A 16,743-nucleotide genomic window follows, 5' to 3' on the forward strand; every position below is an offset into this window, starting at 1 on the left:
GTATTGTGGTGTAAGACATCATCACACAATCTAGGTCGATAGAATTCTCCTGTTTTGTAACAACTGTGTTTTTGTAACTGAACAGAGTGGGTTTGCCCCAAAGAAATGACTCAGGTAAGCCAGGAAAAGATGAAATGAGAGTCCCAAAGCTCATCTTCCTAAACAAAGCAGGAGAGGAAGGGAGAGACACTTCTGAGTCTGGGCTCCTGTGTCAGGGCAGAAGGGATCCCAGCCTCAATTCCAAATTCAACTGCAGAGAGGAGCGCCCCTAGGGGAAGACTGTAGCATGACAACCAGCAAGGTTAGTGTCTGGATGAGTGGGGACAGTTGCTTTGGGTTGATTCTAAGTGGCTCTCTTTGAAGGGCATTGTCTGAAACAAAGAAGCACAGAAGCTGACAATTCTGAGGGAGGAGTAGCTCTCCTCCTTAAAAGCCAAAGAATTTGTCATTGAGTCACTGCTTAGCTCTTGAGATGAAACGGTGAATCTATTAGTGTTCATTTTACTTATTTTATTTTATTTTATTTTATTTATATTTTGGTGTGGAATGTGAGGTGAGGATTCTGATGTTACTCTGCTATCCCAGCACCAGCATCTGCAACCATTTCTCAACACAGACAGACTGGGCACTACTGTTAAAAATCACTCTAGCACATAGCATAAACATGAGTGTGTGTGTCTGGACTCTGCTCTCTCCTATCTGTCTCCTTGTATTACAGTGGTTTTTGTTTTGTGTTTGTTTGGTTGTTTGAGACAGGATCTCAAATAACCCAAAAACTTGCTAAGAATTTGAGGGTGCTCTTGAACGTCTCATCCGTGGGTCCCTGCCTTCACAGTCCTGGGCTTACAGGCTTCCACCACCAAATCCTGTGACTTCCAATTTCATGTGAACTCCATTAGGAGCTGCTCTTGCCTTTTTCCTTCCCTCTCCTTCTCCCTCCCTCCCTTCCCTCCCTCCTGTCTCTCTTCCCAGTACCCTCTACCTGACAGTCTGAGTTTGAGCACTGGGATCCACACAGTAGGAAGAGAACTCCTGAAAGTTGCCTTGTGACTTCCGCACATGTATCTGTCACATGCACGTGTGCACATATCCATACATGATTAATAAATAATACATAAATAAATTGTCAATTCATAATTAAGTAATTAAAACCCCTTACTAATTATAAGCCTAGAGTACCCTTCCATTTTCTTAGGCCTGCCTTCATTTCTTTCAAGGTTTTTAATGTCCCAGGCTTGTGCCATTTCATGTAAACTCATTCCTAGGTGTCTGCTTCTTCTTTAGGTTATTGTAAAAAGAACTGTTCCCTTCACTTCCTCTTGCTCTTCATTGGTCGTCTATAAAACCATCACTGGCTTTGTGTGAACCTCATATCCTGCATTCTGGCTGATTTCCCCCTTGGCTCTTCCTGCTCATTACAGATCCTTATTGATGGCTCTGCTTTTCCAGGTAAATCCTTTAATAAAGTGTGTGGAGAGCAGGGTGTGGAGAACACCCTGTAATCCCAGCACCTAAGGACCTCAAGTTCAAGGCCAGAGTGGCTTACAGATGGGGAGTCAAGAGCCTGGGGGCCTTGTGGACAGAGCTAGTTCCTCTCCATGGCCAGCAGGTGGCACCTTCTTCCCGAGTCTTCAGATGGTTTTCTTTGCACAGCTCCATGCCCTGATCTCTTATGGGTCACTATTCCAAAAGGGTAAGATCTACTCTAATGGCCCATTTTGTCTTAGTTGAGAGTCATTAATAGCCATGTGGCAATACAGCTGAGACACCAGGGACTCGGGGCTTCAATACATGAGGCTGCAAAAATTTGAAATACAAAGCTGCTTTGAATTTTTCTCAGGAGTGTGTTCTTGTTTGTGCTGATTTATATTTGCTCGTCCCAGGGAGTGGCACTGTTAGGAGGTGTGGCCTTGTTGCAGTAGGTGGGTTCAGGCCTGAGAGGTACAGAAGAGAGAACATACCAATGATGTAAGAGTCAGGAAAATGTGGCCCTAGCCCCTCTCCCCATTGGGTCTAGGGTATCAAAGATAGATTATAAATTTCAGTAAGTAAATGCTCTGGACTATCAGTGGAGAGGTGTTAGCCATGTGGAGGTTTGGGAATGGCCCAACCATTGAGCTGTTTAAAGCATATTAAAATATAAGCCTGCATGTGTGTCTTTCATTTGGCAACCCAGAACACTGGAGCAAGGAACTATTTGCAACAATACCACATCAATTCGTATGGTATTAATTGCCTACTGAAACACTTATAATTATCTGCTGAGCCATCTCTGCAGTCCCATAAATTATTGTTGTGTTAGTTAGTTTTGTATTGCTGTGGTAAGACCATGACCAAGGGAACTACAGAAGAATTTATTGGAGCCTTGCAATTTCTCAGGGTTAGAGTCTATGAGCATCATGGCTCAGAGCATGGTAGCAGGCAGGTAAGTGTGGGGCTGGGTCAGTAGATCAGAGCTTATATTTGATCCACCAGCATGAAGCAGACAAAGCTATTTAAGAATGGAGTGGATTTTTGAAACTTCAAAGTCTACCCTCTGTGACACGCCTCTTCCAACACAGCCATACCTCATAATCCTTTCCAAACAGTTGCACCTTCTGGGGACCAAACTTCTAACCTATGAGCTTCTGGAGTTCATTCTCATACAAACTACCATATTTATTACATGGTAAAGAGAAGTCAGATAGAAACAGTAAAGAGAAGGAAGGGTCAGGGAATGGAAAATGAGCAGACAGGCTTGGAAGGAGAAGTGGCCCCTGGTCCCAGTGGGGAATTGCCCTTCAAGGGGACAGTCTAGAAAGGCAGAACTAGGAAAGAAGCACAGGTGGAACTGAGTTGCACCTCCAGATTAAGGCAGCATTTCCTGAGTTAAAATGGATCTAAGTAAGGTCTATAAGGCCTGCAAAGATGGTTGGTCCCAAGTAGAGTACACAGGAGGTGTCCTGATATCTTCAGAGGAGAAATTAACACACTAACATACCTCCCTACTCTCTCTCTCTCTCTCTCTCTCTCTCTCTTTCTCTTTCTCTCTCTCTCTCTCTCAAACACACCCACACACACCCACACCCACACCCACACACACATTTCACTGTTCCTGCACCTGAGCAAGGTGCATCCGCCACCCTGTAAACCTTTGAGGAGGGAACACAGATTCTAGCGAGTGCTCCACCTCCTCCCCTAGGCACCACAGCCCGGGTGCACTGGGCTGTGGCTGGGCAGGACACCTGGTTGTGCAGGACCCAGGCAGAACTGCCGCTCTGAGGAGTCATGTCCCAGCTGCTCCTAGTGCTATGGGCATCTACGGTGTTTATGGAGCTCAACCGAGGCCTGATGGCCAATGTGGTGCCAGGTAAGGACTAGGCAGGGGGAAGACTGGGATGGGGCAGGGGTGGGGGTTCTGGCCTGTGCTGTACACACACTGCTGCCCTTTCTTGTCCATAGCAGGAAACCTGAGCTGCTTCCAGTGCTTCAAGGTTCCCTGGGCCGACCAGTGTCAGCCCATAGAGTGCAAGCCCAGGGAAAAAGTGTGCGTGAGCAATGAAGTTCTCATTTACACAAGTGAGTCTTTTCTCGAGCCTGAACATCTCCAGGACCTCTGGCAAGGCTGGGTCCTGGTCTCACACCCACAGGCTCAACAAATGCTCAGGTGCTGGACAATGCAGGAAGCTGTGGTCTGAATTGTGGCTGCTCCTTTTTCTCTCCCAATTGCCATGTCAGTCATATCTCACTGCTTCTAGGACTCTCCCCAGGACAAAAGCTCTGATGTGACATTGGATTCCCAAATGAGCCAGCCAGGCAGGCACAGGTTTTACAAGGCCAGCCATTCATGTGGGGCATCATGTGGGGTTGCAGAGGCAGTGAGTCCTTAGGTCAGCTCAGCCTCAGGATAATAAAATTAAAGCCAACACTTTACTTGTCCCATCTCCATACAAAGAGAAACATGGAAAGTCCAGACCTGTTGGAAGCACACCATGGTGGTAGTGTTGGCTGGGACCTGGCTCTAGTTTCCTGGGACACTGCAGCTGCCTCAGAGCTACCTCCTCTCTGAGGTAAATGTCCTGAACCTTGTTGCAGAGTAGTTCATAAAGTTTAGGCATCTCCTGTTTCCTAAACCAGATTCCTGAGAATAAAGGCTTGAGTTGGCCTAGGACAAGCCCCAGAAGGAGTGGTACAGAGTGAGCCTCAGGCAGAAAGGCCTGACACACTGTCCTTCTTGTAGTATCTCCACAGGCACTGCAAGCTGCCTCTGGCTGCCTCTTACTGAAGTGTTTCCTCCTTTGAAGTTAGGTCTGGTGAAAGCCACCATTTCCCATGTGGAATTTCCCTAAGGAGAGCAGCAGGTTCCCCAGTTCGAGACCCCTGATCCCATCAGTGCCAGTCCTGCCCCTAGGGTCTCTGTGTCTTATCATAGTGAAGGGATTTGATATAGTTGAAGATTTGGAAGCTGAGGGACAATGTGTGACTTTCTCTGAGTTTTCTTTCAGACTTTCACCTTTGTACCCCTCACTCCCAGCTTTCTGTTCAGTAGATCTTAAGCTGGAAGGCAACAGCTGGTATCTCTGCAAGGAGTGGGCTCTCAGGACTCACTTGGGTGCTGATCATGCTAGGAAGATCTGATGCTCTTACAGGGAGAGGGCTGTTCTGGGCTTTCAAGGAGGCCATAGGCTCTGCTAGAACATCCTTAGCCACCCCAAATTCTGTGCCACCAGGACCATACATTTTGGCAACCAGGCCTCTTCTACCTTTGCCCTTGAATCTCCTGGGTCAGCTGGGGCTGCAGCAGAGACCCCTCCTCGGCTCTTTGCCATATCCCAGGTTGGTGGTGACTCTGAGTAGCAGAGCTCCCAACACTCTGCAGGTGCTGCCTGTGAAAAGATGGCAGAAGGTGGTCAAGCAGGGTCAGATCCAGCCACTCACACTGGATGCTTCCCCTGTGTCTCCCCTCTAGCCTCAGAATTCTAGGCTCACATGCTGTCTGTTTTCTTCTGCAGGTACAAAGAGCAAAGCTCAGATCAGCAAGCGCTGTGCCATCTCTTGTCCCAACTCCAACAGCATCTTTGAGTGGTCAGTGAGTCACTATCATGCCAGGATCACCAGACAGTGCTGTGCAGGGGACCTCTGCAACAGAGCTCCTGAGAGTTGGCAGGGGTTTCAGGCCTTACTAGGAAGGCTACTGCTGTCAATGGGTCTGGGCCTCTTCTGCACCCTGTTGGGATGACTGACCATTGTCCTGTGACACTCTCCCCCTAACACACGTGCTTCTAGCACCTCCTGTCTTCCACCGCAAATTCCACCATCATCCATTCCAGGATTTCCAAGGCAAAGAAAGATCAGGTGGAAAGGAGAACACCATACCCTTTCTTTGGGACTCAGCAGCCTGCGCCTATGTGACATCCTGGCCCAGGGAGTAGGAAGAAAACCCTGCTACTCCTCATGGAGACAGATCAGGAGTGTTTCCAATGCAGGCCACAGGCTTCTTCAAGAAAGCTCTTGACCCTTGGCACACTGTCAAGTGCTGTGAGTGTCAGATGGACCTGATGAGACCGGAGCTGCAGCCACAGTCTGACGCTGTTCTATATGGGTTTCTTGTTCATGCATGGAACTGCAGTATCTCACTCCTCAGAGACAGTAAACTCTGGCTTCCCCACAGCCTGGCTCCTGCTCCTTCACTGCCCCACTGCCCCAGGGACCCATTCCTCTTCCAGCTTTCAGTGCAGCCTATCTATTCAGGTCAGGTGACAGATAGCTACACTTAATATAGAGCTATCCCTGAAACCTGAGGCCCAGCATAGTGTGAGCATGCAATCCAAACTCAGATCCAGACTCCTAGGATGGCTCACTGGCCACTGTATGAGAAAGGAGTGGGGACAGAGTGTTGACTGCCACAAGGTCAGGAGAGAATACCAAAGTGGTCTGAAAACACACTTGATTTAAGCTTCACTGCATGAAGTGAGGCCTGGTGGACATGGGCCTGGCCTTGGAAGTGTCCCTGGGTAAGGACAAAGGTAAGGAGCACAGAGAGAGACTAGGAAACTGATTGGTAGCTTAAGGCTGGCCAGGCTGAGTTCAGGTGGAAACTCAAGCCCCACCTCCCAACTTCCTAAAAGTTCCACAGCCTCCCAAGATACAGCTACCAGTTAGTGAACAAAGTTTAAAACCTGACTCCACAGATGACATTTCTGATTCAGTCCCTACAAGTAAGCCTGTGGGTGGGTGTGGTATCTTATTCCCTGATCTTACTCTACCCACTCTGGTCCTCAAACACCTGCCTGCCTTCCTGAACCTGCTCTCCAGGTTCCTGCACCACACTCTCAGCTAAGATGGCTGGGGATGTGGGGTACATTATAACCTCCACACAGGATTCTGCAGGTTCCTCCTAACCAGTGATTGACATGTCCCATAGCCCTTCAGTGGTCTGAAATCTCTGTTTCTAGGGTCCCAGACTAAAGCAAAACCTTCTCTGCAGTTATGGTGTTTCACACTGAGTTTAGGCCCCACTCACTCCCCACACTAGACAACAATAGTACCAGATCCTTAGTAACCCATGGTAGGGGTGTGAGGGCTCTGGGAGTCTCCTGGTACCAGGACATCCTCCTTTGATTATGCTAAGGAATCAGGTACTAAGAGGACCATCTTGCCATGATAGCATGGGCTGGGTGACTCCTTGGAGCCAAATCCTACTGAAAAAAAAAATGACATGTAAGTGCCACCTGGGTCCTCTGCTGTTGAGGCAGGTAATTGAGATCAACAACGCCTTTCTCAGCACAGATGTGCTTGACCCGGGTACTCTGCTGTCAGCCACTCAGCAGTCATCAAAAGTCAAACTGAGACGGATGCTTTTCAGTTCTTTGTATCTCGTCTATGATGATTAAGTATGTGGACATATGAGTGGGTGAAGAGAGAAAGCAAACTTTACCAAGAAAAGAGCAGGTAAGACTCCCACCATGGAGAGCTGCCAAGTAAGACACCATGAGGAGTCTTCTGTGGGGTCTTTACTAACATATGAATTATAGCTAGAACTAGGCAAAGATTGGGGTAGTTTTATTGAGATGAATTAGTCTTCCAAACACAGCATTGGCCAAACCAAAGCCTCCCCAGCACAGCCAGGAGATAATCTTGCATTACTTGCCCCACTGGGAATAATCACACAGTGAACCCCCCTCCTGTCATCTAGGACTTGTTTCCTTAGCTGCTCACTTTGACTCATGTGCTCGCCACTTTAATCTTGACAGTCAGTGCCCATCACAGAACCTGCAGGTGATGCTGTCCTCACATTTGGCTTTTGTTTGCTGGTCACTGATAGATTATTCTGTGTTTGTTCCCATGTTTACATGACCAGATTGTAGTTTTACCATAGGGCTCTTTCCTTTACTGCCTATAGACAGCTGACTGATGTATCATGGGGTGAGTTGGCCTCTACCATTCACGTTTTAATTTGCCAACCTCAATGCCTATCACCCATATACATATCTCTTTCAGGAAAGTAGGATGTGCTCTCTTCACAGTGTGGTCCTGAAATTTGAACTTTATTTGACTGTACTCAAAACGGAAGACTTCTTCCAAATTGTGGACAGCTCTTGGTGCTGCTTCATGGATATTGGCAAGAATTTGACATTGGGCTATGACAGGAAATTAAGCTCCACATCTTAATCATCTTGATAAGTCCCAGAATACCATGAGACTTTGTTTATTTTCTTGTTTGTGCATTGACTAACCTTGTTTATGCCTTAGGAATGCCCATATTCTATGTATGTACCTAGAATGATATACAAGTAGACTGGAAGAAATAAACCCACATCAGCCACAGCACAGGCTGGAGTCATGTTATAGTGTTGTCTACCTGCCTTTTACTTTCAGTCCTCACTCACCTCCATTGAGACCCTGTTGACTGCCTGAGCCAGCTTGGTCACCAAATGGCTTCTCATATGATGCAGGTGTCTCTCTTACTTTGGGGTCCATCCCAAGTGCAAATATATAACAGCTTATACATAGATGCAGGAAGTGCTGACGGGTAGTTGGTTCAGGTCCAATCTTTATTTTATTTTATTTTTTTTTTTGAGACAGGGTTTCTCTGTGTAGTCCTGGCTATCCTGGAACTCACTCTGTAGACCAGGCTGGCCTCAAACTCAGAAATCCGCCTGCCTCTGCCTCCCAAGTGCTGGGATTAAAGGCGTGCGCCACCACTGCCCGGCCAGGTCCAATCTTATTGTAGCTAACTATATAAAGCAATTCTGACTTCTGCTATGATTGGATTCCAAGAACACCAAAACACAGAACATAGCAGAATCCACACTCAACCAGAGCATGAGAGAGTTTCCTACTAACAGCAAATGAGAAAATTTCCTTCTACCATTGGTAAGGGCACAAAATGCCAGGCTAGACAGGTAACAGTTACCTAGGCCTTAACATTCTACCTAGGCCTTATCAGGTTGGTTTATTTACTGTGGCAGTGTAACTTGCCTGGCATTTATGTCTCAACTTGTCAATCAGGACATCAGTGAATCACGTGTGTGTCTCTCTCTGCCAAGCAGGATGTCAGTTACCCAGGGAGGTCTTAGGAACTTAAACTTTATGTGACCTCCACTCAAAATGGCTTTACTTTGGTTCCCTCTTTCAATGGCACCAATGCACCATTTATACCACTCATCCTTGGCAATCCCCCACCCATTTCTCTTGCATCCCTTAGTCTTTCCCTGAGCACCTTCTTTTGCTTTTAATTTCAGCCCCATCCACAAATTCTTTTCTGCATCAAGACCAAGTGTCTGGTTTTACACCAGTGGAAGTTCTTAGAACTTAGGCAGAGGACCCTTTGGCTTCTGTTGCCACTGAAAAGATGGCCTGAAAAATTGCACTGTACTCAGCTCTACTCCACTTTAGTCAGGACTGCTTTATTATGTTCTAGCCTATAACCTCTAACCTCAAGATGAATTTGGGTTTACATTCTATTTATCTAATAAATGTCCTCCCTTGGTGTGTGTGTGTGTGTGTGTGTGTGTGTGTGTGTGTGTGTGTGTGTGTGTAGACTGTGGAATAGGCAGGGAAAATAATGATGGAGTGTGACTAAAACTCCAATGAGCCTGATTTTAGAACCAGTGCTGTGTTAAGAATTCTAGAGCCTCCACCTGTTTAGGTAGTTGAGGATGGCCTTGTCATGAATCCGTGGAAGAGGCGAGCCTTGGTCCCTGAAAGTTTGGATTCCCTAATGTCAGGGAATTCCAGAGCAGGGAGGCAAGAATGGGTGGATGGTTGTGGCACACCCTCAGAAGTAGGAGGAGGGAGGATGGGATATGGGGTTTGGGGATGAATGGGAGAGGGGATAACATTGAAAGGTAAATAAATAAAATATCCAATAAAAAACAGATGATGGGTTTAGCAATTGTAGTTGAGCAGTTGAAACTTTTTGTCAACAATTTATTAAGGGGATTTTGTATAATCTGCAAGCACAAGGTATTGTGGAAAAGGCCCATGGGCCTCTAAAAAGACTGGTGAGACATACTGTTGCTGAGACAAAGAATGATGCCGACCTGTGAGCTTGCTGAGTGCCCTGACCAGGGTGACTGAGGAGCTGTATTGGACATATGTTCTTGAACCTCCTTTGATTGACTATGTCCCAGATGGAACAAGCTGCCTTTCCTCAAGTTTTTTGACCTTGTTGGACAGAGAATCAAAAAGAGAAATTATAATGTCTGTTGTATTCTTCTTAAAGCTCACCAGCTATTAGGACTCAATCATGTACTGGTCTAGAAATTGATCCAATATTGGAAATAACAGTCTACTTTTGGAAGACTGGATCTGGACATTGTCAGAGATATACTTGGAAGTTAGCTGTAATTTACTATGGTGTTATGATAGCAAGAGATAAAGTTGGGACAGGATCTGGATTTCAAACAAGGGTTAGTGCATGTTTTAAGGCTTTCTAAATTGTCAAGCTAAAATTGATTTTGTCTCTTCTACAGTTTTTATTGTAAGTTGCATTGACTGTATAATTTTCAGTTGTATTAGTGTGTGGAAACTTGGCATGTCTGTTATGGGCGTCTATCAACCAGCTTTTGCCTTACTGCCCTGAGTATTAGAAAACCTACATTCTCTGATAAAAAGCTTGAAAGTGCTTGAACAAGTGAGTTAGGCTTTAAGCAGAAGCAAGAAAGTAGCAGGCTTGATTATTGCTGGTATAACAGCTTTCATTTCATTAATTGCTAGCACCACTGCTTCTGCAATAGCACTGACACAAGAAGTTATGACAACTATTTTTGTTAACTATTTAGCAAAAAAAGTTACTAATGTATTGAGTATACACAAGGATTTATATAGGTATCTGGAAAAAGGATGATGCTCTATAACCTATTCAAATTATCTGAAGGAGATTCAGGGTTCAAGAGTTAGGCGCCATCCCAAGTGTCATGACAAATATCATTGGAATAGTGTTACTTTTGGAATTCACAATCATTGTCATTATAATTAGAAAAAAAAAGTTTAAATACACCTGTAGGGTACTTGCCATAATTCTAACACCTCTCTGGGTGTGTTAACTTTGCATAGTGAGATTATGAATTCAAAGAATGCTGCTCTTTTGAGCTTTGATGCTGCAGATAATGCCAATAAAATTATCCATGGCCTGAGGTATTTCCATGTTGGTTAAACCTCAAGAATGGCATATATTGCTTGATCAGGCTAACCCTTCTTGTCCTGGGAATACTTTTATTCATGTTAAAGCTTGTCTCTAACTACATCAACAGGCTGGCAGCCAAAGTACATGACTTGAAACTTATAATGGACCCCCAGACACAGTTATTAATTTAACAGGCTGGCAAGCCAAGGATGGGTAAGATTCTGCACAGAGCCTTACCACCCTAAGACATAAGTGCATTGCTTTTGATAATGCATATTCCATGACTGGTAAGGAAGGCATTCTTGTCAGAATGACCTAAGTCAGGCTCAGTCTTGTTAATGAAATAAAAAAAGGGGGGGGGGGAAGAGATGGAGAGCCTTTGGGGCTGCTTGGCAAGAACCTGACATGGGCCAAAGATAAGGAAATGGGCTCCTTGGCACGACTATGACATTGGCCAAGGACAAGGAAGTAGGCTTCAGAAAGGAATCTGACATTAGGCTAGAACAAAGAAGTAATTTCAGATAGGAATCAAAATCTTAGGCTACAATAAACAAGTAATCTCAGGCAAGAATCTAAATATTAGACTAGAACAAAGAAGTAATTTCAGACAGGAATCTAAATTTTAGGCTAGAACAAGGAAGTAGGCTTGAGACATGAAAATGACCTTGAGCTAGGACAGGGAAGTAGGCTCAGATACTTTGATAATCCTGATAAATCTTTAGAAACAGTGATCACGGGAGTGTTCATCTAATTGAGTTTAATACCTTGCTCCTTCTTTGACTATTTGTGTTTGTTGTATTACTTGTTCCTTGACTATTTGCATCTATTGTATTGCTAGACCCTCAACCTAGAACTGACCTTAATACATGTATGTAATCAAAATGTTATAAAGGCATAAAGAAAATGGGGTAAAGGATAGGGGGCTGGGGTGGGAGCTAATGGGAAAGGGGATGACATCTGTATTGTAAATAAATAAAATATCCAATAAAAAAAAGAAAAAAGGAAAAAAGACTTCTAGAGCCTGACTCAAATCTTTTAATTTTAGCGATATTTACTTAAGCACAACACACATTTGGGGAAAGTATTCAGATAACAGTCAACTCAGCCCCATGGGTACAACAGCAAAGTTTAAGAAGTGTTTACATTGAAGGTCTTTACACATAGCTTCATCCACAAGACGCTTTCTTGTTGACTTAGAAACAATGCTCAACAGAAGGGTCTAGAATGAACCACTGGACTGCAGTAAAAGTAATGCCTGTAGGCGTCAGCGTTGGCCTGGTCCAAAGATGACAGAGTCACTTAGGCTGGTGTAAAACACAAATGACATTTCTCACAAGGATGAATTGTATCACCTAGAATCAATGGTCAAGGTTTTAAGGGAACTGGCATGAGATAAGTAAAACATTAGCTCTTGAAGGTACAGGCCAAGCCTGGCTCATCAGACAGTGAAAGACCACCAGGTTGTGATCTACGTGAACCATATCCAGTCCTGCCATTCCAGGAGAGGTAAGTGTGTGTTTAACTTTCCTGGCTTCTCCAGTGCTTATCCATGTACACAAGACCCTTTGTGCCCTCTACTTGTGTGTTACTCAAGACAGCTATGGCCAAGACACAGGTGTGCGAAGATCTATCCATCTGGGGCTGAGTTGGAAGCTGGCACAATTAAACATAGCCAGTGTGTTGTGGGCAGCATGAGGCTGTGTTTGGCTAGCAGCCACATGGGTCAGGTCTCACTTGTCCCTAAGCACTGTGCTATGATGTGACTCTCTGAGATGGACCAGAAATAGAACAGAAAAGACCCAAATAACATATTAAATATGTCTCCAGTTATGAAGAACTGAGGAGGGTGAGGACCTTTGGAATTCTAAATTCTCTTCTTTCTCAGAACCTTAGAAATGGATCTGTGGAACAACCACAAGGCATGTGCACTAGAGAAGTTTTGTGTGTGTTTGTGTGTGTCTTTATGTTCACATGTGTATACATTTGTGTGCATGTGTGTATACACATGTGTGTGTGTGTTATTGTGTGTGTGCACCAAAACAGGGCTTCACAGACACATAGACAGCTCTTCTTCTTGAGAAGCTCTCACGTTTTCCCTTGTTTTAATTGCATCTACCCCACTCGGCTGCATCACAGGTTTTCAAGTTCACAGTCCACACGTTAAAAATATAAAGTTTTTATTGGTTCTTTGTGAATTTCCAATCATGCACTTCAATCCCACTCGTCTCCCCATTCCTCCATAGCCATCCTTACACCCTTGCAACCTCCACCTCAAAGCATAAAAATGAAATAAGGAAAACTATCTGGACATCGTAGCTGTGGTGTGGCTCAGTGTGCCACTCAGGATACCCTAGTGTTTAAACAACTTTACTCACAGGTGATCATTACAGTGAGTCATGGCTCTGGATGGAGACCTCTGCCTTCTGATACAATATCAATACTGGGTTTGTGCCACAACTCCTCTGTGATGTTGCACCTTGTGTCATGGAGATCCTGTAGCTTTGGATCTGGAGGACCAGTTCCTTCATGTGCTCTAGCAGTTCATAGATGGGGTAGATGTTGAGCTGCCTAACTGAAAGCCCTGGATCTGGCCCTGGATGGTAATTGAGTTGGTTATCCCACCAGTTCTTTCATATCCAAACTACCAAGGCCAGCTCTCCTGCTTTACTCAGGGGGGTCAGGACCAGCTCTCCTGCCTATGGCAGATGGCAAGAGTCAGAATCAGCTGTCCTGTGTTCATGCCATTGAGGTCAGTTCTCCTTCAGGGCCTGAGTTCCTCAGCCAGATAGGCAGTGGGCATTCTGCCCTTTGAAACACACAGGAAATGGCCAGGATGGTAGTAAGTTCATACCTGTAAACACAGGACTTGGAAGCAGAGGCCAGAGGAGACTGCAACAGAATGGAGGCTGAATATGGAAGAGAGTTCTTGAATCTCTACTCATGACTCAATTTTCAAGTTCCAACCAGCACCTTGGTCACATTCCTGGATCTATACTTGTCCCAGTGGAGAAGGCTGCAGGGATGAGTACTTCCCTGATTGAGTGATAGTTCTACCTGTTGCAGAACATATTAAAATAATGGTAACTTCCCGCACTATGCCCAGAAACAGAGGGCCACATGGCCCCGGTGGGGTGTTCTCATCTCGACAGAACCTCTGTCCTGGGGCCCCTGAGACTTCTCCACCCAAGTCACTAATTTTTTTTTGGCAGGATCTACCATGCCAGCCTTGTGCTTCATATCCCCAACAGCCTTTGTGGTGTACATCAGGAAAACCCATGCCTTGCTGCCTTACCTTTGTCTCTTGAATCCAGTTGAGTGGCCACGAGAAAAAGAACACTACACAAACTTAGTTTAGAAACAATGGTAACTCAATCTCTGCATGCAACAACAAGAATCCTAATTTTGTAAGCCATATAAATCTAATTCATACAGTGGTGATCCTGGTGGATCCACCAGGAAACTGGGAGAGACTAGCAGCTATGTCTTGCCCTTAGGCTATCCCTGATCTAAAAGCCTTAATTCTCTCCTGCTTCCTCTCTCCCTCCTACTCGCCCAGTGATTGGCTCCTTTATTCATTAGGGGATTGGTTCACAAGAAGTCACCTAAGTACATTACTTACTCCTTGTTTGCAGCCCCTCCCAGGAGAGTGGAATTAGCATTAAAATACAAACAGCATCAAATCCATTCACAACACTTCCCCCTTTCTGTTCACTTAAAGACTCTTTTATCTCAGTTATATATTGAGCATAACTATTACCATTTGCAATTTATAAAGTATAAGACCTACCACCTCATCCAACACTTTTGTCAATAAAATAGAAAACTGTCCTCTATCCTAACTTAAAAGACTGTAATTCTGCTCCTGACTTATGTCCTGGCTTTAGATTGTATGCCATCTGAAAACCATCCTCTCAAATCTGTTCTCTCAAAGTCAATAGCTGGGTTGGCTATGAGACTATAAGTAGTTTTTCAACCCTGTCAGAAATCTGAGAATGACCAACATATCTGAAGATATAGGAAGCCTAATATAGCTTCCAGAGTTGAGATAAACTGTAGAGACAGCTGCCTATGTATACAGCCCCAGTAAGGTAGGAAGTTGGAGCATCAGTCTTCAGCCTTCTGGCCCTGGATTTTCTGACAGATCTTTGAAAGACAGGAGTTATTAAGGATGAGCCTATTGGGCTAGAGATGGCTCAGCTGTTAAGAGCACTGACTGCTCTTCTGGAGGTCATGAGTTCAAATCCCAGCAACCACATGGTGGCTCACAACCATCTGTAATGAGATCTGATGCTCTCTTATGGAGTGTCTGAAACAGCTACAGTGTACTAACATATAATAAATAAGTAAAAACCTTTGGGCCGAAGTGAGTGGGGCTGAAGTGAGAGGGAGAAGGGAAGGAGGAAAAAAGAACTAAGCAGAACTAAGCTGTCCTAACCTGTAAATTGTGCCTTTTTCCAGACAGTGTTTTGTCTGTAGAAGAAATAAGGCAGCTTTTGCCTAATGGCTGTCTCGCCACAACTGGAGCAACTCCACTGATGCTCAATTTCTTCTTTGAATCCAAGAAAGAGATGCTGTCAGGAGAAGACTTGTTTCAACAACAAGTGGATAAAAAGCATTAAATATCACATTCTGTGGATTTCTGAAGTTTTTAAAAACCAGTTATTTATGTAAAGTAATATGGACTATTGTCTGTTAATTACTCTCAGCTATTTCTAATTAAAATATCTGAAAATACCCTAACAATAACCTCAGAGCCATGAATTTGCTATTTGGCCCTTAACTCACAGGCTTACTCACCTCTGATCAATTTATAATAGCAATTTAAAAAGGACTGGGTCTAAGCCTTGTACTTTTTAAATTTTTTATATCAATAGAAGAAATTTATAACAATGAAACCCGTGATTTTACATCAAAATCAATTCTGTGTCATTTAAGAAATTATGACTTCAATTTAGTAAACAATTATAAAGATTTCTACCAATTGAGATTATGGCTATACCATCAATTCACATTATTTCCTCCATGTTCCAGTTATAATCATTTCTATGATCCCTAGAAGGAAAAACTATAATAACTCCCTCCTACCCCCAAAGCCCAGGGAACTGGGGCAACAACTCTTCATAACTTCTTCAAGCTGAATATGTGCACTGAGATAGTTTGAAGTTGGGGTTAATGGTAGGGAAAATAGGAGAGTTGGTTGGCCTTAAGAAGGTCATACCTACTATTGTATTAGCCTGTGATGTCTGTGTTTTGACTGTCTCTGCCTGAAAGTCCAAGACATCAGGAGTTCAAGCAGGTCAGTTCATCATGTCTGACTAGGAGACTCACCAAGGCTGTATATTCTGTAATATACTAATCTCAAAACAAATTTTTAATATCATCAAGATAACTTTTTTGTTTGATTCTCTGAATTCTAGTCCTCTGGGGGTCTCCCTTTGTCATATCTGATCCATATAACTCTGGAAGGTGTATAGACACTGAATACCTTTTCTTAAAAAGTAAAGATAAAACCTTTCTCCCAAAACAGAATATCCTTGAGTCAGCAACCAGGAAAGCTTGTATATTGGCCTCTCTTCCAGAGAAATAATAAAATCACAAGGCTCAAAAATCACACCCATTTTGAAAGTTAAAACAATCTAAAACAAATGAAATAAACTGAAGTGCTGTATGTGCCCATTCTTAGGCCTTATATATTTAGCCAAGCAGGATAAAAACTCCAAGATTCCCATGGAGCCCACATTAGACAGATCCCTTGGCAGGATCTACCAAGCTAGCCCCACACTTCAAATCCCTGAAAGCCTTGTGGAATATGGCAAACCCATTCTTTGCTGCCATTCCTTTCTTTCTTGAATCCAGTTGATTCACCAGGAGAAGACAAACACCACACAAAATTAGAATAGAAACAATGGTAACTCAACCTCTGGACACAACAACTAGAATCACAATCTTGTAAGTCATATAAATCAGATTCCTCTGGTAGCTGAATACTTGCAGATCCAGCTTGAAACTGGGAAAGACTAGCAGCTACATTTTGCCCTTATGCTATCCCTAATGGAAAAGCCCTAACTCTCTCCTGCTTCCTCTCTCCTACCATCCTGGCTCCTTTATTCACTGGGGGATTGGTTCACAAGAAG

At 44.2% G+C, this 16,743-nt stretch overlaps 1 protein-coding gene across 1 annotated transcript; it reads left to right on the forward strand.

Annotated features, from left to right (window-relative positions):
- The first annotated feature begins 3,244 nt into the window (after positions 1–3,244).
- On the forward strand, positions 3,245–5,489 carry LOC117719258 (lymphocyte antigen 6L-like). Its single transcript, XM_034517410.2, has 3 exons — positions 3,245–3,349; positions 3,442–3,558; positions 4,992–5,489. The coding sequence occupies exons 1-3, from the start codon at positions 3,268–3,270 to the stop codon at positions 5,216–5,218; spliced, it is 426 nt and encodes a 141-aa protein (XP_034373301.1). The 5' UTR covers positions 3,245–3,267; the 3' UTR covers positions 5,219–5,489.
- The last annotated feature ends 11,254 nt before the right edge of the window (positions 5,490–16,743 follow it).

This window comes from Arvicanthis niloticus, chromosome 13 (genome assembly GCF_011762505.2).
Source record: "Arvicanthis niloticus isolate mArvNil1 chromosome 13, mArvNil1.pat.X, whole genome shotgun sequence".
NCBI lineage: Eukaryota > Metazoa > Chordata > Mammalia > Rodentia > Muridae > Arvicanthis > Arvicanthis niloticus.

What these genes read in the sequence shown, in the direction of transcription:
- LOC117719258 (XM_034517410.2), top strand. Translation starts at nt 3,268, where the DNA reads ATGTCCCAGCTGCTCCTAGTGCTATGGGCATCTACGGTGTTTATGGAG. An exon ending in GATGGCCAATGTGGTGCCAG is followed by an intron (nt 3,350 to 3,441) that starts GTAAGGACTAGG and finishes TCTTGTCCATAG; the next exon opens with CAGGAAACCTGAGCTGCTTC. An exon ending in TGAAGTTCTCATTTACACAA is followed by an intron (nt 3,559 to 4,991) that starts GTGAGTCTTTTC and finishes TTTCTTCTGCAG; the next exon opens with GTACAAAGAGCAAAGCTCAG.